At 50.2% G+C, this 22,698-nt stretch overlaps 10 protein-coding genes across 10 annotated transcripts; 6 read left to right on the plus strand and 4 right to left on the minus strand.

Annotated features, from left to right (window-relative positions):
• Positions 1–650: 650 nt before the first annotated feature.
• On the plus strand, positions 651–2,428 carry VFPPC_03161 (endoplasmic reticulum mannosyl-oligosaccharide 1,2-alpha-mannosidase; the record flags this gene model as incomplete). The annotated part of the gene is made up of 2 exons (XM_018282695.1): positions 651–2,237; positions 2,306–2,428. 2 exons carry the CDS (start codon positions 651–653, stop codon positions 2,426–2,428), a joined length of 1,710 nt encoding a protein of 569 aa, XP_018147279.1.
• A 297-nt stretch (positions 2,429–2,725) lies between these two features.
• Positions 2,726–3,585, plus strand: VFPPC_03162 (alpha-mannosidase 1a; the record flags this gene model as incomplete). The annotated part of the gene is made up of 2 exons (XM_018282696.1): positions 2,726–2,895; positions 2,982–3,585. The coding sequence occupies 2 exons, from the start codon at positions 2,726–2,728 to the stop codon at positions 3,583–3,585; spliced, it is 774 nt and encodes a 257-aa protein (XP_018147280.1).
• A 331-nt stretch (positions 3,586–3,916) lies between these two features.
• On the minus strand, positions 3,917–5,286 carry VFPPC_15617 (outer mitochondrial membrane protein porin; the record flags this gene model as incomplete). The annotated part of the gene is made up of 6 exons (XM_018293370.1): positions 3,917–3,946; positions 4,003–4,122; positions 4,183–4,685; positions 4,863–4,893; positions 4,969–5,091; positions 5,242–5,286. 6 exons carry the CDS (start codon positions 5,284–5,286, stop codon positions 3,917–3,919), a joined length of 852 nt encoding a protein of 283 aa, XP_018147281.1.
• A 424-nt stretch (positions 5,287–5,710) lies between these two features.
• On the plus strand, positions 5,711–6,019 carry VFPPC_17530 (hypothetical protein; the record flags this gene model as incomplete). The annotated part of the gene is made up of 1 exon (XM_022429230.1): positions 5,711–6,019. The coding sequence occupies one exon, from the start codon at positions 5,711–5,713 to the stop codon at positions 6,017–6,019; it is 309 nt and encodes a 102-aa protein (XP_022285743.1).
• A 1,101-nt stretch (positions 6,020–7,120) lies between these two features.
• VFPPC_03163 (Zn2/Cys6 DNA-binding protein) lies at positions 7,121–9,438 on the plus strand (the record flags this gene model as incomplete). Its single annotated transcript, XM_018282697.1, has 5 exons — positions 7,121–7,255; positions 7,313–7,714; positions 7,763–8,930; positions 8,986–9,302; positions 9,349–9,438. 5 exons carry the CDS (start codon positions 7,121–7,123, stop codon positions 9,436–9,438), a joined length of 2,112 nt encoding a protein of 703 aa, XP_018147282.1.
• Positions 9,439–9,884: 446 nt separating this feature from the next.
• Positions 9,885–13,436, plus strand: VFPPC_03164 (phosphorylase superfamily protein; the record flags this gene model as incomplete). Its single annotated transcript, XM_018282698.1, has 2 exons — positions 9,885–10,389; positions 10,447–13,436. 2 exons carry the CDS (start codon positions 9,885–9,887, stop codon positions 13,434–13,436), a joined length of 3,495 nt encoding a protein of 1,164 aa, XP_018147283.1.
• A 453-nt stretch (positions 13,437–13,889) lies between these two features.
• Positions 13,890–16,293, minus strand: VFPPC_15618 (asparagine synthetase 1; the record flags this gene model as incomplete). The annotated part of the gene is made up of 10 exons (XM_018293371.1): positions 13,890–13,932; positions 13,985–14,089; positions 14,142–14,425; positions 14,489–15,487; positions 15,564–15,712; positions 15,780–15,815; positions 15,877–15,903; positions 15,985–16,010; positions 16,068–16,118; positions 16,268–16,293. The coding sequence occupies 10 exons, from the start codon at positions 16,291–16,293 to the stop codon at positions 13,890–13,892; spliced, it is 1,746 nt and encodes a 581-aa protein (XP_018147284.1).
• Positions 16,294–17,569: 1,276 nt separating this feature from the next.
• Positions 17,570–18,224, minus strand: VFPPC_13410 (ubiquitin-conjugating enzyme, E2; the record flags this gene model as incomplete). Its single annotated transcript, XM_018291187.1, has 4 exons — positions 17,570–17,823; positions 17,888–17,911; positions 17,968–18,128; positions 18,190–18,224. 4 exons carry the CDS (start codon positions 18,222–18,224, stop codon positions 17,570–17,572), a joined length of 474 nt encoding a protein of 157 aa, XP_018147285.1.
• A 1,828-nt stretch (positions 18,225–20,052) lies between these two features.
• On the plus strand, positions 20,053–21,244 carry VFPPC_03165 (Pex19 protein; the record flags this gene model as incomplete). The annotated part of the gene is made up of 4 exons (XM_018282699.1): positions 20,053–20,197; positions 20,260–20,492; positions 20,551–21,087; positions 21,146–21,244. The coding sequence occupies 4 exons, from the start codon at positions 20,053–20,055 to the stop codon at positions 21,242–21,244; spliced, it is 1,014 nt and encodes a 337-aa protein (XP_018147286.1).
• Positions 21,245–21,451: 207 nt separating this feature from the next.
• On the minus strand, positions 21,452–22,124 carry VFPPC_13411 (hypothetical protein; the record flags this gene model as incomplete). Its single annotated transcript, XM_018291188.1, has 2 exons — positions 21,452–21,766; positions 21,816–22,124. The coding sequence occupies 2 exons, from the start codon at positions 22,122–22,124 to the stop codon at positions 21,452–21,454; spliced, it is 624 nt and encodes a 207-aa protein (XP_018147287.1).
• Between the last annotated feature and the right edge of the window lie 574 nt (positions 22,125–22,698).

Consider the following 22,698-nt stretch of genomic DNA (forward strand, 5'->3'; position numbering starts at 1 on the left):
CGATGTGTGGTCCAGATGCGTCTGGTGCGACGTGAAGTGCGGCAGCTGTGCCGTGCATTGGCCTTTTGATTGTTTGTCGTTCTCTCCATGTGGACCGTTGTTCTCCGAGTTCATCCTGTTCCAAAATGCCCAGACATCCCAAAATGGCATGTGTGAATTCTACAGACGTCCACTGGCACACTGGTATCTGTAGCCGACATGCTGCCCAATCGTCAGGGTGAGTCGAATGTCTCGGAAGTTGATTTTCATTGTGACTTTCGAGTGTCACTGACACTGACTGACTGTTTCGGGACGGTCCAGAAACGCCTCTCAGCCACGAGCCGCAAAGTCGCACCAAATCATGCATTTGTGCACCGTAACTAGCGGGATGCTAGCTCGCCTAGGCTGACATCGAAATTGTCCCCTGACTTTTTTGGGGGAGGGGGGCAACTTAGTGTATGCTTACTCTGGTCGACTTGCAGCATCTTGGGTTAGACTTGACCTCCATCCTATTCCGTTCGGTTGTTGGCCAAGACCCCGAGTTTAGAACAAACCGACCCGACCCGACCTTGTACAACCATCCGTTCCCTCTTCCACAACACAGAATAAACTCAACCTCACGTCGTCTCGAGCATCACTGTCGGCTGGACGAGACAGATGATGCTGCCGTCATGTTGAGTCTCCAAGGACCGCCCGCCCGGCGCTACATCGCCCTCGCCGTCTTCTTCCTGCTGGCCATTATCCTCTGGCAAGGCTTCACACCGTCTCGTCTGGCGCTCAAATCTCCCGCCAGCAGTCACGGCATTCACTACGTACCCAGCACCACTGACTGGAGCAAAGCCAAAATATTCTTCCCGCCCAACAACACCGTCCCACTGCCGTCGGGGAAGCCCAAGACTCTACCTCGCGTACAAGCCCGAGCGACTGCTCAAGGAAAGGATGGCGTTTCGAAAACCCGAAAGGAGGCCGTGAAGAAGGCCGTTGTCAAGAGTTGGAATGCGTATAAACAATATGCCTGGGGCCAGGACGAGTTGATGCCGCTCTCTGGTAAAGGCAAGACGACCTTTTCTGGATGGTCAGCGCAGCTGGTCGACGCTCTTGATACACTGTGGATCATGGGCTTGAAAGACGACTTCTACCAAGCTGTCAAGGAAGTTGCCAAGATAAATTGGTCCAAAATTGATGGCGGTACCATCAACGTCTTTGAAGTGACGATTCGGTATCTGGGAGGTTTGCTGTCCGCCTACGACCTCTCCGGTGAAAAGGTGCTTCTCAAAAAGGCTATCGAACTTGGTGATGCACTGTACATGGCATTTGATACCCCGAACCGCCTGCCGACCCATTGGCTTAGCTACAGCAAGGCAGAGAGGGGGGAGACAACCGGTGATGTGAGCATCTCTGGAGCGGCCAGCGGATCTCTCTGCGTCGAATTCACCCGTCTCAGTCAGATTACGGGAGATAACAAGTACTACGATGCGACAGAGCGAGTGAAGCAGTTCTTTTATGAGACGCAAAACCACACCAAAGCACCTGGTCTGTGGCCGTGGGATATGAATTTCCGAACCGGCAAGATTGAGGATGGCTTCTTCACGTTTGGAGCTGGTGCTGACTCGCAGTACGAGTATCTGCCCAAGATGCACGCTCTCCTGGGTGGCCTCGACCCAGAATATGTAGAAATGACAATCACATCCCTGGATGCCGGCCGGGACAAGCTGCTTTTCAAGCCAATGACCCCCAAGGACGAAGACATCCTCATGGCAGGCAACCTGGACACCTTCACGGGTAATCGGGAGAAGACGGCGCAAATGCAGCACCTGACGTGCTTTGCCGGCGGAATGTACGCTCTCGCTGGCAAACTCGTCGAGCGCAAGGACTATGTCGACCTGGGCGCCCGTCTTACGGCCGGCTGCGTCTGGGGCTACGACTCGTTCCCGACGAACATTATGCCCGAGTCAACCGAGTTGATCAGGTGCGAAAAGATTGACAAACCTTGTCCCTACCAGGCGGACTTGTTCTCAGGCAGGACGAGTGACACTATTCCGGGCGGATTTGTGCGCGTCGAAGATCCCAAGTACATGGGGCGGCCTGAGGCTATCGAGAGCGTGTTTTACATGTGGCGCGTGACAGGGGATTCTGTCTGGCGCGATGCAGCATGGAGAATGTGGGAGGGCATAGTGAAGGAGACGGAGACGGAGTTGGCGTTTGCTTCTATAACGGATGCCACTACTCATGGGAGTTCCAAGACTGATTCCATGGAGGTGAGTTTTTTGCAAGGCAAAGTTTCAACGACACACCCGGGCAGTGAAATACTAATTTATGGATTTAGACATTCTGGATTGCCGAAACAACCAAGTATTTCTATCTTACGTTCGCGGACGAAAGCGTCATTAACCTCGATGAATGGGTCTTCAACACGGAAGCCCACCCTGTGAAACGGCCAGTCGCATAAGCAAAGGCATGGAGTAGACCATATGTCAATAGACGCATTGGATGTATTTCTTAGTTATATCAATTGGATACATATGCATTTCCTGGATAGGGCACATTGTATAATAGCAAATAAATTTTACATATAAAATTCTGCGGCTTTACCATTCATCCCCGTGCCCTGCCAAATGTGGACCCCCCCAAGATCACCCCCCATAGCACTGCAACTGCAACCATGACCTCACCAGTCTGATTGAGCCCACGCCACATCCTCACTCTGCACACGACCTCAACTTCCCATCAACCCAACACCTTCGTAATGAAGCACGAGGCATGCCACCCCGTCTCGTTGCTCCTCGCGCCCTCCTCGCGCCAACACCAATACCTCACATCCGCTTTCACATCCACCGACCTTTCCACGCCTCGCCAACCTCCTACTCCGACTTTGCAAACCAGAACCACTACGAACGCCTTGGAATCCGACACGATGCATCACCACGCGAGATTAAAAAGTACCTCCCCCATTAACCCTACAATCACGAAAAAGAAGTAAAGAAGCAAAGCTAACGAAAAAGATCATTCTACTCGCTCTCCAAATCGCACCACCCCGACATAAACTCCTCCCCCAACGCCTCCCAAAACTTCTCCCTCCTCTCCGAATCATACAAGATCCTATCCGACCCATCCCGCCGCGCCCAATACGACCGCGACGTCCTCCGCCTCCATCACCACCACCACGGCTCATTCAGCTCTCACCACGCAGGCGGCCGTCCCCCCTCCGGCCTGTCCAAACGAAGAGGAACGTTCCGCGGCCCCCCGCCCAGTTTCTACAGAAGCGGCGGATGGGGCACACAGTCCGAAAAGAGGCGCAAGGCACACGAGGAATCTACACAGAGCCAAGGCGGCATGGGCCCGGGGTCGAATCCGTTTCGCGCGCACAGAAAGGACGATGATGTGCCGCATTTTGATAGGGAGGCGCATGGGCGGACGCACAGGAGGGAGGATGAGAGGCGGTATGAGCGGCGGAGAGCGATGGGGGATGATGATGTTGAGTTTGAGCCGCAGACGAGTTTGACGGGTCACTTTTTTATAGTCATGGGGATATTGGTGGCGACGTTTGTGGCGCCGCTTGTTTATTTGCAGGTTGTGAGGCTGGGGAGGAGGAAACACGAGAGTTGAAGATGTAGATGAATTAGATGAGATGGACTTGGGAGTGTATTATTGTTAGGGTTGGGATGATTTTATGGATTTTGTATATATGGAATGGGTAGCATGTCATGGCGTTGTGGTAGATTAGACAAATCACTGTTCATAAATGCAGACATCAATACGTCGTGAGAGTTTACATTATTTAGATTTTTTCATCTCGTCCATACATCTACACAAGTCTCTAACCCCCTATGCAACCATTCTAGTACGATACAAAAGCTTGCATCCGCAGCTTCAAAGTGAGGAAGTCTAGCAGCACGTGTCGGGAGTTGCTAGATGGGATTTTGCGACTAGGAGCTTTTTAACCCTCAAAGGTGAAGCTAGCACCGAGCTATTTCACATTGTTAGCAAACATGCTGTTGTTCACGAGATCAAGACAGAAAATACCTTGTGGGTGGCCTGGTCGAGCTTCTGGGTGTCGAAAGAACCACCGAGACCCAGGGTGACACCCTCACGGAGGAGGACGTTGTAGGCAAGGGCGGCAATACCGCGGTCGTTGATCTTGACCTGTGGAACTTGTTAGTCGCTATATCAGGACTGCAAATTGAAGCCGTATTCAAATCATACCTTGGCAAAGGAGACGGGGTCGATGCGGTACTTGCTGGCAACCTCGAGGCCGACAGTGTTGCCGGTCTTGGAGTTCCAGGTAGCCTTGGCACCAGCCTCGACCTGGCTGTTGACCTTGTGGTAGTAAGAAGCGGCAAAGACGCTCAGGTTGTCGGTGGCAGTGATGGCAGCGCTGTACTGGGGAGCAGCGTAGCCGACAGCGGCGGAGTAGGCAGTGACGGCGGCCTTGTTGACGTCGTAGCCAGCAGAGGCACCGGCGAGGAAACCCTCGTGACCGACAACGGCATCGACGTTGGCGATTGGGCCCTTGAGCAGGTCGAAGAAAGCACGGCCGTGGAAACCGGGCTGCTTGAAGAAGAGGTTGAACTTGGCGCCCTTGCCAGCGGTGGCGGGCAGGAAGTTGAAGAGACCCTCGAGCTTGAGGCCCTTGGCGAGGGTGTCGTTAACCTCGAGCTTGGTGTCGAGGGCGTTGGCAGTGTTCCAGGTCTGGGTCAAGGTGAGGCCTGTACGTGTATACCTCGTTAGCAGCTGAGCGTAGCTGGTGGGTTGTCAAAAAGCAGCGAACTCGAGCGGCCAGCTCGCGCGGGGACCGAGAACGTGCGATACAGAAATGAAGGGGAGGGAGCCGTCTCGTCGTCTAGCTGGGCGACGGCGGGTTCTGGGGCGGGGAGTTGCCGTACCAGAAGGCTTGTCGGTGTATTTTCCCTCAATCTGCTGCGGCATTAGCATCTATCATGGGTGAACGGCGACCGGGGCGAGCCGAATCGCAAAAGGAGGTCTACTCACAGCAGCAGAGGTGGCCTTCTCGTGGCTGGACTTGCCAGTCACCTTGAAAGCGACGCCATTGGGGGCAGTGTCCTTGAACTCGAAGGTGGTGGCGGACAGGTGGTAGAAGTCCTTGTTGAGAAGCTATAGAGATAAGATGGTTATGTCAGTAATGTATTCTCTGCGCATGTATCACGACATTCGCCGTGTCGGTGTGCTGAAAGGGCATTGGCCGTTGAGCTACTGAGCCGAGGACCAGACTGGCAAACAAAAATACGGGGAGAGAGCGCATACGTCGTTGGCCGGCTTGGCAATATCGGAGAAGGCGGGAACAGACATTGTGACTGGAGGTAGAGAGAGATGTGAGGAGATGGAAAAGAATTGGTATATGGCAGTGTGATGGAAGGAAGCGACGATGATTGTGACGCGGGTTGCAATGGGATAATAGGGAGATGGACAGCCACTTTCTCAGAGGTGGGAAGTTTTCGGGACCCCAGAGGGCAGAGGGAAAATATCGGGCGTCGCGCGACGGTCAGTGATTGGACAGGTGGAGAGCAGTAGAGGTCCACTCTGTGAGAGCAACCAGCCGTTGTTGGGGCAAGCGAAGGGGACCAAATGGATCAATGGATCAAATGGATGGAGTGAAGCATGAACCAGAATTCGATGAAAAGGAAAGATGGGATGGTCAAAGTAAACGTCATGGGCTAATTCTGCGTTTGGGCTATGGCAGTCTATTTTGTCTACGCTAGCATTGCCGTAATTCATGCACCCATACAGAGTATATGGCACAATGGTCGTCGAATCGTCCACCTCCATACAGAGGCCAACTCCAGCATGGTTTCCACGGCTTGCATATTTCTGCATATTGGCGTCTCCCATCTTCATTCACAGCTCAGTTTGGTCTTTACAGAGCTCATCTGCTTCATCAACTCGTTTTACCATGTCGTCTTCTCCCGATCCCAATGATTTTTCACCATCAGCTCAAATGGCCGTCGCCATGAAGCTGGGCCCAACAAATTGGATGGGTCAGCCTTGTCATGCAACGGCGCTATTCCCCAGGACCGCGAATTAATTGTTCATGCGCTCCTCCAGCTCCTCAAGGACTTTGGAGACAAAACAAACAGTAACACGGCCGGCATACATCACCAAATACATCCTTGTCTCCAGGTTCATCCCCAGACGTCCAGTGCCTCCTTGGACAGAGTACATGACTCACGACCACGATCCAAGCGCGTCTACACCATAAAAGTGAACTTCGTCACCAGCCGACTGTGTACACCAGATCTACTCGCAATCGTGTGTACACCACAACGCAGCTGTGCCATCCTGCCGTACTGCACTCTTTCATTTCCGCCGTTTCCTCATCTCCCATTTCGCAAGGCGGCGTTCTCAGTGCCCATCGTGACTTTGCGCCAAGCATCCCAGCAATGGCCCACGTGGACATTTTCTCAACGTCCATCGCTCGGGTGTGGCTCGAGCCTCAGGCGACAGACAATGCCACACCAGACAAGGTCGAAGGTAAACTTTGAGACAAATGGCTCTTTTACGTGATGGGTGGAGACGAATGTGAAATGGGGAATTGGATGGATTGGATGGATTGGTGCTCGGCGTTGTGCCCGATCAGGGCCGAGGGAAGTTGACTGACCATGTTGCAAACGGGGGTTTGCACGATACAGTACATGTAGAAATAAAGTTAGATCAAGATGCCTATAATTCACATGCACCTACAACTCAATTTTCTAGTGGTTCACTGTGCTTACAGAGTCGTCATGGTTCGAGTACTTACCCTACTCTGTGGCCATTCAGGCAAACCATTCACGGAGCATATGTTCCCTGACCTGTATTCGCAAAGTAACAAGCTATGTCAGATGATAGAGAGCAGCTCCGCCATAAGGAATTCGTCAAATTTGGATTACATGCCGCTTCTTGTTGTTTGATCTATGGACTGGCTCTCGACTTACACGCCGTAGTCAGCGCAGACCACATCAACAGGCTTCAAATGTTGTGCCTTAACGCCGCTAAGTCCATGTCAGCAAAGTTGATCTACTTTCGTCTGGTAATGATTAGTTCTTTCACGAACCTAACCAGTATTGCGAGTTGATAAATTCTCGTAATTTCTGGATCTATTTATGTCATGAATTGATTAGTTCTCCTTCCCTTAACTGCATTCACAATGAAGGCAAGAGCAACCCGCACTTCAAGCACAAAGTCTCAACCCACAGCCACAGGCTCCAACAACCCAAACACGAAGAGAAGACTCAAAAGAAAAAGACTACCATTAAACTGCGGGGAATGCAGGAAAAAGAAGGTGCGCAGTGTGAACTCGACGCTCTGTCAACTTGTTCCCTCTTCTCACACGAAATAGCTATCTTGTGATCGCCAGCTTCCCTGCCACAGATGCATTCGCGCAGGCAGACCTGAAGAGTGTTGTTTCGATACAGATACCGGAAAACCAGCATGTGCAAACCCACAGTTTTTACAACAGGATTCTCAAAGGCATGGCGATGAGATTCGAGAGCTACAGGCTCAAGTTGCTGAGTTGAAGGGGCTGCTGACGAAGTTGACGTCGAGTCGTGAGACTATACACACTGAGCAACATACCCTTGTGGCACAGTCTGTGAGTACAACAGTGTCCGAAACACAGATTGAACCGAGCTCTGTGAGCAAGGGAGATCACGGAGACAGCGTGGTGGGCATTCCCAATCCTGCGATTCGGCGGCCTAAAGGATATTACAATCAGCACTCCTTGTTCCGGTTCTTTTCAGAAGTAAGTTAAATTACGTTCCGAGGCTTTTACGTCGACTAATTGTGATAGATCCCTCAACTATGGCCTTTTATCGAAGAAACAACGAACCAGTTCCTCAAACCAGTTGGTGTGCATCTCAACAAGCCAAAAGGCCAAGCTGGTACCGACGCTGCTCTCCCACAAGGAACAAGTTTACGAGATCTACTTCCCTGTAAAGGTGATACAAATATCTTGACATCATATTATATCAACCACCTCTCCTCTATCCACCGCATCCTCCACGTACCAACATTTCAAAGGGAGTGTACCACCTTTTGGAGCACCGCTGAGCCTCGACCAGCCACAGCCATTCTAATCTTATCAATCCTCTCAATATCAGTATGCCTGATTAGCACCGACTCCCCTCTCTCCTCTTCCTACCAACACAAACCTCTCCAATGGATACGAATCTGCGAAAGCTGGTTGCTCAAACAGAGCACCAAACACCGCCGACTCATCCACTACCAAGTCAAATACCTCATTCTTATTGCCAAGCGCGTCAACATGATCCGGAAGAAAGACTGGTGGACAGAGTCGGGCTCATTGGTGCAGGACGCCATTCTAGACGGATTCCATGTTGAGGACGCAAGTGACGGTGTGTACATGAGAGAGATGAAGAAGAGACTTTGGTTGGCGGTTAGGGAGCTAGATTTACAGAGCGGCTTTGAGTTTGGTCTTCCCACTTTGCTACATAATGTGGATGACGATGCGGACATTGCGGCGTTAGATGATGCAGAGTTTGACGAGAAAACGGAAGTTGGAGAGCGGAACACGAATGAGTGTATACCGTCATTTCAGATGCTCTGTTCACAGAGCTGGAAGCTACGGCTGCATATATCGCGCTCCCTAGTCACGGGCATGACATACGACGAGGTATTGAGGCACACGCACAAACTTACACAGATGATTTATGCCCTTCCAAGTCAAAATACCGAGTCTAACAAAACCGAAAGGCAATGTGTCCTGGAGGATGCATTTCTGAAATTTCAGCTACAAACGTGCATACTTGCTCTTAACAGACCATATCTCGCACAGGGAAAGCACTGGATGTCTATGAACGCAGTATACATCGTATCGCAAGACATGCTCTTACTTAACACGAAGCTAGCGAAACTCGGGCTCCAAACTTTTGCCTTGCTACGCGAAGATGTTATGCTTGCAGCTTTGACCTTGACTCGTATCACACTACACACACAAGGTACATTCTCCTTTTCACATACAACTTGTAAGTTCAATGGATCTGACAGGCATAGATTCAACAAATATTACTACAGCAAACGTAAAAGCCACCACTTCACTCATAGAAGAATGCCTCCCCTTCACAGAAGATAGGTATCTCCGCTCCTCCGCGAGTGAACCATGGTGCTACATCACGCTCTGCTCAGCAATAATGTTGCTCAAAATGCATACTGATTCCGAAAACATGGAGTCTTCAATGGTGACTTGTGCGCAAATGTTTTTGGATCTTCATTATCGATGTGTTGGGCGGCAGAGGGCGTGGCTGCTTCAACGTGAAGAGACCCATGTGCACACTGGTCAAGACGTATCAGAAATGGATGTGAGTTACGATGTGAGTATATTTGTCTTATTATGTTGTTCCTAGACTGACTTGTTAGGTTTGCGTGAATCCGTTCGAATTAGATATTGGATTGGGAGGTGGTTGGGAACCTTGGGGGGCAGCTTGGTCGACACTACCGCTTCAGTAGCATTTCGTTCAGTGTGCGCTGAGGTTCATCTCAGTCACAATGTTGCTTCCAGAGACAGGGTTTGTGTATCTTGATATTACAAGATCTAGAATCCTCTAATTAGACACGAGAATGGGCAAATAGCCAACCGCGCATACAAGTCGAGTTCGCCTTCATCAAGAACGCCTGAGAGATTCGAGACTCTTCACGAACTCCGAGACTTGTCTTGTGTGAGCTTTGAAGGCCTGATTTCATTTGATACTTGATATTCTTGGATGCTTTGTCAATACCATGAGAGTCAGCTCTGCCACAACTGGCTTTTGATGGTCATTGGCGAAGCAGTTTCCACGTGACAGAAAGGCAGTCTGTGATATTGGGCATCCATGTTAGCTATGGTCCAAATAATCAAACTCATTGCTCAAGAACACACCCTAGAAGCCAAGTTCAGATCATCCACAGAAACAAAAATGTCTGCGGATTCACAACACGTTGAGCATGGAGATGGTGTCCGGAAGAATCGCTCGGGACAGGAAAAGCGGTCTTCACCTACCATCCCAGTAATGCTCGACAGGTATGTGAATGCAACTCAGCACTCCGAAATTCCTGTGCCAGAACGATTCCTGAGACATGGCGGATCATCCCACGGACGGCACACGACCCATGACATGGATCCGACAAGGTTCGAACAATGGATGAGGTCTAAGCTCTCCGTCGTTGACAGGTCCGGCCATAGCGAGAATACGATGCGACATGCTATATTCGCGGTCAACATGGAAGACTTTGTATCTGTCCTGAACGATGAGTATGAGGATGTTCCGGCTTGCTCGGTTCTAACAGTGACCAGTTCAGCTGCCTCGGGCTCTAATGCGTTCGCGGATGTCGCAGAGTGTTATGTTAGGTCACAATGGTCGCATCATGGGGTTCGAGTGCTGGACTGGCTGTCTCGATTTCGAAATCGTGATTTGCGACAATGTATGTGATCATGCAAAATGTTCTGAGTTGAGATTATGGCCTGATCAACACAGCTAGTGGCATCTCTAAAACTAGACATGCCAGATAATGATGTAATTCTCAATAGCTGGGGCACTAACACCTCCTGGAAAAAGGTTGAAGTATTCGGAACAGAAGAGGTCGTGGCAAAAATAGCTCTACAGCTCGCATGGACGATGATGGCGTTCCGAAAACCACGTCCAAGGTCGAAGGAGCTGTCACTCTTCGCTGCCGAAGTAACGTTCTCTGAGGAGGGACTGGTCCTTCCTAGTTCTACAGCGTCCTCACAGCCCTGCTTCAACTTCAGAATCAAAGTTCGAGAACCTCAAGCTTCTGAGGCAGTCGAAAAGGAAGGAGCTTGCTGGAACAACGCATTTCGGCACTTTGCAGTCGCTACCGGATTCCACATTCCATCACGGCCAGCTGATTTCCGTGGTGTGGAGCTGCCTTTCGCATTGATGACAATTTTAACCCAAGTCGACTATCCCTTACCATTCATGGATGGTTTTGTTCTCAAGGGCCGTAAATCTGCCGTCTTTCCGGTTCTGTCCAACAGAGAGAGGACTGCCGTTCAGTGGCATCTGGTCGAGGCCAAGGGATCTTGCTCTTCCATGGCGGAAATTCACAATACTTTACCGGAACTTGTAACCGTCACTGGCTCCCTCGATGAGTATGTCGATACCGGTTTGCCTGCTACAAAACGTCACTTCCTGGGGCTATACCGGGATGCGAGGATTCACCTTGGCACTCAAGATTCTCAAGCTGAGAAGATCTCAAGCGTGGATGGGGTTCCGAACGTTCATATTTCATCGGGAACGCCTATGAAGTGGCAGAGAATTATCAATATGTCCTTGCACATATCGGCCAAGGCAGCAAGTGTCGGGGTCTCGACGGAGTTCCGACTTGGGAAGTCGCTGCAAAAGTCACTGAGCATCGAACATAATCCACTGCAACTCTTTGACCTAGCTTGTGAGAATCTGACATTATTATACAATGTCGAGACGAAGACGGCATGGTTGTTGCCAGAAATATGTGTAATTCTGCATTTAATGCAGGCCCAGACTCGCAACAAGCGCAAGGGATACCGGTTTCGATTCCCCTCCTTCGTGGATATGGCAGCAAGCAAGTTGGAGAATACGTGCCGCCGCTTTCTAGAACAAAACCTCAACTTGCAACCCATGTTCAAACAGTTCTCGGATGCTTTTACTCAGATGAAAGAGGACATTCTCATGAAACCCAAGGGAGTCAGACTACGTAATGTGTTCTTTGAGTCAACCGAGCGACTAGCCGGAGTCGATTTCACTGAGTTATCCTTGCTCCCTCTGAAATACTCGACCAGAGAGGTCGAACTGCCGACTAGATCTAGTGGCGGCTGGGTAGAAATGCTCAAGGATAATTGGGAAGCGAAGAAGAGTTACAAGATTGTGAGCATCTTTTGCAAGAATCTGTACCCAGAACCAGTCAAACCGACAGGTATGGAGTGCAGTACTTGGTGTCCGCCTCCTGTTAACTCCGATTATCTCATCACCACTATCTCCTGCATCAGGAAATTAGCAGAGAGACACGGAAGAGATCCAGTAAAGCTCTCACCCAATATGTTTTGGGGACCTGGCAATGTTGACCCATATAGCATCTGTCCTAAGAGGAACTGCAACCGACTGCAGCAGATAGTTAAACAACAGCCCAGCAGGCGCATGTTTAATATCATGGAAGATGCGCCAGCTGATGGTGCCCTTGTGTTTGGTGGGTCGTATTGCATGAATCCTCAGATGAAGTGCTCTACCGGGAGTGCCCCAAGAACGCTTGAAATCCTCAGAGAAGAGCTGGGATCGGAGGTCCCTGATTATGCTTCACGAGCCGCTTCCATGTCAGAACCAACCGCTTCAAGCCTGAATCGCAGGCAGAGTGCTATCCAAGCTGCGGACAAACTCGCAAATTTCCACATGCTCAATGTGGCATCTTATATCGAGCCAAGCTGGCGTGAAGACTTTTTCGTTGCAATCATTTGCGCTCTACCACGCGAAGCAGATGCAGTCACTTTATTGTTTGATAAATTCTGGGACGAAGATGGCGATACTTTTGGCAGGGCTAAAGGTGACACAAATGCTTATACAACAGGGCGTTTTGGATCGCATAATGTTGTCCTTGCTGTGCTTCCCGCGATGGGGACAACTAACGCCGCGGCAGCAGCTGCTAACCTCCGCTTAAGCTATCCTAATCTTAAGTTGACATTAATTATCGGAATCTGCGGTGGGATTCCGAAGGTAGGTGGGATTGACGCCTTTCTAGGCGATGTTATCATTGGCAAAACAATCGTCCAGTATGATTATGGACGACTGTACCCGGGGCAATTCTCAGTCAAGAAATCAGTTGATGATAGTCTTAGCCGCGCGAATAAGGATATTCGAGGCCTTCTTGCTAGTTTTGAGATGGAACATGGACATGAACAACTGCGATCTAAGGCTGCTCTTCACCTTAAGCACTTACAGGAAAAAGCTGCTCGCAAGAAGCGACGAGCAAATTACCATTATCCAGGAATCACCAACGACAAACTATTCCTACCGAGTTATCGCCACTCGCATCACGACTCCTGCGATATTTGTTGTGGCGAACCTGCCCGTATCTGTGACATTGCCTCCGGGGCTTCTTGTGTGGAAATCGGCTGCAACGAGGATAACTTGGTGAGAAGGCAAAGACCCACTGTAGAATGCGGTCGCTGCCCTAATATCTTTATTGGCTGTCTGGGCTCAGGTAATACAGTCATGAAGTCGGGTGAGGATCGCGATCGCATCGCCGCAGAACAGGGTGTCATTGCTTTTGAGATGGAAGGGGCAGGGGCTTGGGACGAGGTCCCATGCATTGTTATTAAAGGCATCTGTGACTATGCAGATAGCCATAAAAACAAGACGTGGCAAGATTTTGCGGCAGCTACAGCAGCGGCGGTGGCCAAAGCACTGCTAGAGAGATATATACGTGAGGATGCTGGTAGAGCTTTGGCAAGCAGAAATCGAGAGTTCAGGTATGAGTAATGAGTGAGTTTTTGTTACTGATTTAAAGTTTGGGGCAGGTGAACCACGTTTTTGGGTATTAAGCGGGATTTCGCTTCAACATGCGATAACCAAGGGTATGCTTGTCGTTTATGGCGTGAAGCAAAATGTGGCTATTTGTGTGAGCTAAATTTGAATCTTCTTCTTTTGTCACGAAACGCACTTGAAGGTGCCACGCGGGCTAAGGTGGAGAGCTACAGATGGCAGAATGACGCAGCTATAACACTTATCTAAGTTTTGCTCGATAGGTTAGCCTTCCGCTGTATCAGATGATGCAATTGCAGGTAATAATTATGTTTGGAAACACGGTGATTGCGGCCGAGAGTTGAATTTGATCAGGTAGAAACGGTCTTGTACTTTTCAAATTCTATCTATTTTGTAGCTTTTCTATATACGTCCCTGATATCATACCGACAGATTTCGGGGTATCTTCATTTATACAGCGTTGTCATACTTGGCGTTGTGTGTGGAAATGGCTCTGTAAATACGTTAGTCACTCATCGTCAATCGCGTCAAAGATTTCTTCCTACCTTCCACTGGGGTCGCTCTGCTTAGACCATGTCGGCGTCCAGCGCAGAACAGTCGATGCGCACGAGGGAGGGAAATGCTCGTCAAACATCAGACGGTACCAGTAACTGAGGGCTACGTTAGCAAATCTCTAATACAGGGGCTCTTGTCTCCACGCACGCTTCCTTTGTGTCCGGGATATCGGTACCCCATTCGGTCTTGGGGTTCTTCATCATCTCGTCGGTAACATGCAGCTCGGCGTTGTCCTTGAGGGCATCAATCCAGCCGTAGCCGACACCGTCGGAGAATTGCTCCTTCTGGCGCCAGAGAATGTTTTCAGGCAGGTAAGGAGCGGTTTCGGGCTCATCAGAGGTGTCAAAGGCCTTACGGAGAATGTACTTCTCCATACGGTCCTTGGTGATCATCTTGTCCTGGGGGTCGATGTTCATGGAAGTCTCGAGGAACTAGAATATCATTGTTAATTACGGGTCATTCGAAACGAGAAAGTTTTGGTGTCTTGAACATACCTCCTTGTCAAGGAAGGGAACTCGAGCTTCCAAGCCCCAGGCGGCAGTAGACTTGTTGGCTCGCAGGCAGTCGGCATAGTGCAGGTTCTTGACACGGCGGACTGTCTCTTCGTGGAAAGCCTTCTTGTCAGGGGCAGCGTGGAAATACAGGTAGCCACCAAAGATTTCGTCACTGCCCTCGCCACTCAACACCATCTTGATGCCCATAGCCTTGATCTTGCGGGAGAGCAGATACATGGGTGTAGAGGCACGAATAGTGGTGACATCGTAGGTCTCGAGGTGGTAAATGACATCTGAAAGGGCGTTGAGACCGTCTTCGATAGTGAAGGTCATGACGTGGTGCTTGGTGCCGAGGAACTTGGCAACTTCGAGCGCGGCCTTGTTGTCTGGCGAGCCGGGCAGACCAATGGAGAACGAGTTAAGTTGAGGAAGGTAGGTGACGGTGGAGAGGTTGTCGTCGTCGTCGATACCAACAAGGCCGTCGCCAAGATCAGGGTTGCCGTTGCCCATGGGCTCAGCGCCTCCGTTCTTCTCCAGAGCCTTCTGCTTAAGGCGCAGAGTCTCGCGCTGGGCAATTGCAGCAACCAGACTAGAGTCCAACCCACCAGAGAGCAACACACCATACGGAACCTCAGCCATAAGTCTCTTTCTAACAGACTTCTCCAAAGCATGACGAAGCACCTTCAAGTCGACAGGTGTTGAAGGGACCTTGGTGGGATCCCACCACGTGGGTTTGAAGTAGCGAGTGGTCTGGCCAGTTTTTGAGTCGAAGACGTGGCCAGGAGGGAATGGAACGATCTTGTCGCAGACGGTGTGCAGACATTTCAGCTCGGAGGCGAAGTAGACGGTTCCGGGCTCCTTCCAAGACCAACCCTGGTACAGGGTGGTGATGCCGATAGGATCACGGGCAGCAATAGTTCGGTCTTGCTTCTTGTCATATAGGACGAAGGAGAACATGCCGTCCAGGTGGTTGGGGGCATCGATGTCATATTCCATGTACTGTTGGTTAGTTGTTAGCAAATTTCTCATATATTTCCCGTGGAAACAGAAAAGATTGAGCGCTAGAATAACGCACCAAGGGAATAATGACTTCGCAGTCAGATGTAGTCTTGAAGTGGTAGACATGTTTCAAGTGCTTTCGAACCAGACGGTGGTTGTAGATTTCACCGTTCACAGCGAGAACAAGTGACTCGTCTTCGTTGGTCAGGGGCTGAGCACCAGACTCTATGTTGGTGGTTAGCAAGTCTAGAAGAAGATAGTTGCGCTCGTGGCAATCAATTGAATCACTTACCAACACCGACAATACTCAGACGCTCATGGCAAAGGACTGTAAAGTGTGACCCATTAGACATAGTTCCAAGCCAAGCGGGATATACCACAGAACATACTTGTGTTGTTGGAGATGATGTTTCCGCCTAAATTCGTTCGTTGTTAGTGACTGCTCGGTTGGTAGACGCTCTCATGAGCTTCGAGTTTTCTCCTGACTCAGGACTCACTCCAATCGGGACCTCGGTGGCGGATTCTGCAGCCATTGCATCAGCGCGTAGTTTCCAAAACGGTATACGAACAAACAACTTACTGCTTAGCAAGCCGAAGAGCAGTCGGCTTAAATCTCTGGACGCCGGGATGGCTACAAAAATGCGCTCGTCAGCAAATGTATTCTAAACCTCATGGCGGGGTGATTTTTTTGACTGGGCCGATCGGCGTGCCCCTCCAAGAGCAACTCAAAAAGATGCTGGACCGGCCGAACGCGGACAAAGGGAGAGTCTCGGTACGTACCAATGGCAGGCGAAAATTCCACACATGGTGACCGCCGAGCTTCAATGGTAAATCTATGAAGCAAAATGTTTCGAAGAATGTATCTGGGTCGAGTATGTGGAAGGAAAGTAAAAGTTAAGGGTGGGAAGGCGAAAGAAGAAGTAAGAAAAGGTCTGGTGTTTGATAGGGAAAACCTAAAGCCACCACCAAGACTCCATACTCCATACCTAGGTAGCTAGACACAGTCACTCCCGCGACCAGACAGAACAGGACAGAACCGGAGCTCTCACATCGCAAGCATGAGTCAAGGCCAAGCGCGGTATCGAAAATTGGGCCCCCCACCTAAACCCATCAATTCAGTTTGGTTGATTAGAGTGCAGATAAAGCCCATAACAGCCGAGACTGGAACTGTCATTGCTTTCGGTCCAATTGACACAGTTCCAATGCCCAAGTCTGGAGTCGCCAGGCCCCGGCCGACTTCGGCGGGATGATTCAATTCGCGCGACACTATTGGTGCACTGGGTCGCGTAGATAATGCATGCACCTTGCCATCAGCGAACATATGCCCAAAATCTGGTGGGTTGTCATTTCCGTGTGGGAAAAATATTAGTTTTAGTTGCAGATGGGATCCTTTTGCAAATCTGACCAAACAGCTTCTGCCATGTGATGATGACCAACTGCATGAGACTAGAGAGATCGAGATAGCGTCCGTTGGAGATGCAGACATTTTAATCGATATCTGGGGGAGGGTCTTCTGCTACGACCTTCTTCTTATGGAATTTCCCTGGTCGCAGCTGTCTTTTGATCTTGCATGGGCCGACTGTGGTTCCCAAGTCTCTCTTATAGCTGATTCCAACAGATAAATGGTCGCATTTGCAAATCATGACGAGTCCGCTTAATGCGCTGTTCCCGCGGCTCATATCTCCAGGGACTGCACGTCCCTTGCATTAATGTGAAAGTCGTTTTATACGTAGGTAGCGGCCAGTGGAAACTGCGTTCAAGCTCTCGGGAGTCAGATACAAAAGAGTGACAGTACTTTGCAATATGTAGTTGGAATGTGTAGGACGCCTAATCAAATCACATCTTTCGTGAGCTAACGAACAAAATTCATAAAATTTCTCGCATGAAACCTAGCCCTAATACGCCTGTCGCAAATTCATCAAAAATCATAGTAAATGCCACGTTCCATCATTGGGTATGCCGGCCTTTACAAACTTGAATCGTGCGCCTTGGCTGAATGCTCCTCCTCGAACGCCATAGCCAAATGCTTTGTCACGCATCTAACAAACTTCATAATTCTCGAAACAGTCTTGGTCCATGTGCTCAAGGCGCTTGGTTCTCGCGCACCACACGGCGGACTCGCTTTTCATATTCCGGCCTGTCTCTCTTGAACAAGTTATACGCATCGGCCTGGGCTGGTGACTCGGGATTCGGGTCGTTCAGCAGATCCTGGATGCCCAGAAGGATCTGCTTCACAGTGATCGCCGGTTTCCAGGCCTCTTCTTCATTGAGAATCGAGAGGCACACCGTGCCAGAAGGATACACGTTTGGGTGGAACAATGGTGGTACAAATTTGCCTATTCACGACATTAGCGGCGGTCTCATTGATAAAAGTTGATTAAACTGGCTTCATAATCTTACATTTCGGGGGTTTGGTCGGGTATTCTGCGAGAGTTCTGTCAGTCGTGACCCTACGGCGGCAAAATATCAACTTCACTGACCTTCAGGAAACGCGATAGTCAACTTGAATAAGCCTCCTTCCCAGATGGTCTTCTCCTTTCCCGGGACGCCGCATTCCCAGTTTTTCAAATCCAAAACGCCCTCCTTTGTTCGCGTGGGTTTCGCATAGAAGCCAAAGGGATGATCACGCCGCCATTGTTTCCTATGTCTGCTCGTCAGCGCCAGTCCCAGCAACTTACGGCGCGCAAGTCGGCTCTACCTACCGTTCTTCTTGTAGCCTATTCTGACACAGAGCCATGATTCCAGATTTGCAAGATCAAAGTAGTACTCCAGTCGTTTGTTGGGGCAGACGTCGTGTGCTGGCGTGAAGGAAATGGTGGTTCGCAAGGCTACCAGGTGAGGGGTCTGAGTTGCGCGATCACCAGTCGGAGTCAAATCGCACAACCGGGTAGTCGGGGGTGGACTGGAAACCTTCTCGTCGCAGGATTTGGGGGTGCGAGGTGTTAAGTGTTTGCCTCCTCCGGATGAGAAATCAACATCTGCAAAAAGTGTTGATGTTTGTCAAGGTCGCCGAAGACTAGCAAACATGAATGGTTGGAATGGTGGAGCCGCTTGGAGTGCGACTAGCCTGCGAGGTCGATGGAAGAATGGAGGGGCAGGGCCTCGCAAAGAGGAACATCGAAGGTCGCACCTGCTTCTCTCACTGTGTTTCAGGGCTGGTGCTCACTGCACCAGCCACAGCTCAGGCTTTTGGCAAGTACCCGTCAGGGATTGATGCCGCTGCCGAAGACATGGACCGAAAGAACCTTCCAGGCGGCTGTTTGCCCCTTCCTCGCCTCCTTCCCTAAGACCCCACTTGCCCATCGCCCTTGTTGGCCTCAGCCTCCGCGACGACGACTCGTCCCTCGGCTCGGCAGCACGCGGCAAGCCAGGCTTTGCTCAGTTGCAACACAGAGTCATGGAGGGGCAAGCATTCAAGCCAAACAGCACTGTTCACCTCACCAAATCTGGCGGGACATGTCGCCGCTTTTAGAATCCGAGTATTTAAGACAGAACAGGCTGACAAGTTCTGGTACTGTGCTGACAGACAATTAGCGATGAGAATTAAAGAATCTTGTAAAACGATACATGTATCTTTATGCCGGGTATCATCATCTCAATGCAGCTGCGTCAGGTGATCAGTGCTTTTATCTACATTGCTCTCACATCTCTGCCGCCATTCTCCTCAAACAGAAGACTCTATCCACATGACCTTCAGTCACCAAATAATCATGAAGCCCATTCAAGCAGTAAATGGTAAATACTTCAAGTAGCATAATAAATCTCTGGCAGCCGCATTTTCCTGGCTTATTCTTTTCAAGCTGGGCTAAATCCCTGCCTCCCTGCTTAGATGGGCCAAGTCCTACCTTGGCCGCAAGATCTTCGTGCAACGCTCCCAGGTAAGTATATAGAAAAAACAATACCCAGCTGTGCTTAAACGACCGTTAAAATTCCCAAGTTTTAAAAGTGCTTCCTAAGAATATAATATACAAGTACCATGGATACCTGTGGAAATTTGTTACAGACAAGCAATGCCCGGAAAGACGTGGCCACGTTTTTGAATGCAGAAGGAAGTCTTGTAGTTGTGCACGAAGAGGTCCTGATTTGAGGTGTGTTGTTTAGGTATAGAATAACCATAGATTTTAAACTTAAATATAGCCATTAAAATAATCAAACATTTAGCCAACGGGGAACTTCATCCGGTAGTAGTGATCCCAATTTCGATCTTGAGTTTGAATTGGGAGATTCATATGTTTATGTGTAATAGACGGGAGAATGTCACTTTTGGCAATAGCGGCGAGAGCGCTTTACTGTATTGGGCCGCAACCAAACTCGGTGGGGAAGACCGCCATCCCAGACTACGGGCAGCAGACTCATCTCTCCTTCATTCAAAACTCCCCTCCAAAGACAGTCCAACAAGCATACAATTTGTGAAGCTTGGTGCTGTTTTTACAGATTGAATCGAGCGAGTCAATACGTCGAACTAATCTTGGCGGGTTCGCGGTGTGGTTTTCGCCTTCCACACAGAGGGGTCAATTGCACGTGAAGACCTGATATCGGTCTGAGAGAGCTCAGATCCCGACATTATGGACACGAAACCAGCCGCTCCGGAATCAAGCAAGAAGGAGGATATGGAGGTCAAGTCAGAGGATGTGAAGACGGTTCCTGCTGCGACAGCGGCAACGGAAGATGTCCCTGATCCGGACGAGGACGACCTGGATGACCTGGATGGTGAGATGAGCTCGCTCGGGTTTTATTGTGTATTTCAACGGACCCTGACTTTGATTCCACAGACATGCTTGATGAATTTTCAACTGTGAAAATTGACGAAAAGCCAAAGCCATCTCAGCCTGGTAGTGCTGGCGCTTCAGCTTCAGCGTCAACGCCTAAGCCGGCTGATGCTGCTGCTGCTGCTGCTGCTCCCAAGGAATCCCCAGTCGCTGGAGAAGAGCCATTTTCAGAAGAAGACTTTGCAAAGCAGCTTCAAGCAGGCATGGCTGATCTTCTCGGTGAGCTGGAGCAATCAGTATGTTGCCAGTTATATTCAGCCATTCCCCCTCCTGTCTACTAACAAACCACGCCAGCCCGAGATGCAGCAGCAGTTTGAGGACATGTTCAAGAAAATGGCCGCCGCTGCAGATGATGCGGCCCCAGAAGGTGCGCCAGGGAGCTCCTCGTCTACCAAGGCCGGAGGTCCTGCCGCCGATGCATCTTTCCAGGAGACGATTCGCCGAACAATGGATCGCATGCAAGCATCTGGGGATCAGGCGACGGCCGCCGCAGCCACTAGTAGCGGAGACGATTTCATGTCGGAGCTGCTCAAGCAAATGTCGTCCGGCGACTTCAACGGCGAGGGCAACGAAGAGGAATTTTCCAAGATGCTCATGGGCATGATGGAGCAACTGACCAACAAGGACATCCTGTATGAGCCTATGAAGGAGCTCGACGACAAGTTCCCGGAGTGGTTCGAGAAGAACCAGGCCACCACCCCGGTAGAGGACCTCAAGAGGTATGAGGAGCAGAGGACGCTTGTTAGAGAGATTGTGTCCAAGTTTGAGGAGAGCAGCTATTCGGACAGCAACGCTGCGGACCGAGAATATATTGTCGATAGAATGCAAAAGGTATATGATATTACACCTTCAACAGTCTTACTATGATGAAAGCTAACACATGTCACAGATGCAAGCTGCTGGCTCGCCGCCATCAGATTTGGTGGGGGACATGGCGTCTGCCCAGGAGGCATTCGCCGGCGCAGATGATCAATGTAATCCGCAATAGATTTCGTGGTTTTTTGGATATTCCATACCCGTATAATACCCCATGTACACGAGACTCGGTGCTCAATGAAAATAAGTACAATGTAATCCTTCCAAGTGCCCATTGTGCCCTACCAAACGCCAATGTAATGAACCTCCCAAACGCCTGTATCATCCATGTTACATGAAATTCACAAATCTCTTAACCCACATACTCCAACACAGTCGCTCATGACATATCCATGTGCTCCGCAGAAGACTGTGGCTGCGAACACACTTCTTCCTGTGCAAGTAGCTCGGCAAAAACATCATCATACTCCTCATCCGACAACGTAGGTGACGGCGGCCTCACTTCTCGACTCTCCCGCTCATACGAAGCAACCATTGCCTCCAACTCGTCCTCCTCCGGGCACACCTCCATCCCATCATTCTGAATCCGCTCATTCTCCCGGAACGTCATCGCATCTTCTAGATCCCTGTCCGAAAACGCGGGTGCATCATGCGACAGTCGTCCAATATCAGCCAGCAAGCTATTCTTGAGAAACTACTCCATTTAGCACGCATTCATCTTCACTGAACCCAAAGATTCTTACCTGTCCCTCTATATCGCGTCTCTGCCACGCCTTCTCATCAGCCTTTTGCCTCACGCTCTGCAAAAAGTTCCGCCGTCTTGATTCCTGCGCGTCTTCGCGCTTTCGTAGCAGCGGATTCTGGCGTACAGGTCGTGACGCGTATTTGAATTTGGGCTGTTGGATGGGCGATGATTGGATTTGGCGCTGGGGAAAGGCGTTTCTGTCGACGGGGGATAGGGGCGAAGAGGCGCGCAGAGGTGATGAGGAGAGCGGGGAGGGTACGTTTGGTCGGTGGTCGAAGGAGGATATGGGTGTTGCGACGGAGAGCATGGTGTTTCTGGTTGCGGATGGTTGTGAGTTGTTCTTTCGGGTGGGCATGTGCGTGTTTTATGTTGCTGGACGTGGATTGGGATGGGATTGAGGTTGCGGGGGATGAATAATTGCTTGTCGAGGAGTGTCGTGGGTGAAGGTGATGATGGCATGGAGCTGGACGTGAAATCAATTAAGAGACGCGATTTTGGCGTGGCGCGCCATCACGTGGTGGGGCATAAATACAGGTGGCGGTTGACACCGTTGGGTGTGCTGTTGGTAATTGAACAAGTATGCGGGTCATGGTGGTTCGATGTTGAAGTCTGGCTGCATTGCATTGCCTTTGCAAGGTAAGGGACGCAGGCTTAGGTACGGTGCGGTGTGTGGTCAAATGTATTTGGCTATATTCTAGTATACTCCTGCATATCACAGCACATCCTAGTATATTGGGCGATATGCGATACTTACTTGGTTAAGCTTGACACTTTGACCTCTGCCATAAACCAACCCTGGCCGAATGGCGAATCAGGTTCTCACCTGCAGCCACAACTGTCCACCAGCTCGGTACCATCCATGAGATTGCCTAAAGATGGTC

Source organism: Pochonia chlamydosporia, chromosome 2 (assembly GCF_001653235.2).
Source record: "Pochonia chlamydosporia 170 chromosome 2, whole genome shotgun sequence".
Classification (NCBI taxonomy): domain Eukaryota; kingdom Fungi; phylum Ascomycota; class Sordariomycetes; order Hypocreales; family Clavicipitaceae; genus Pochonia; species Pochonia chlamydosporia.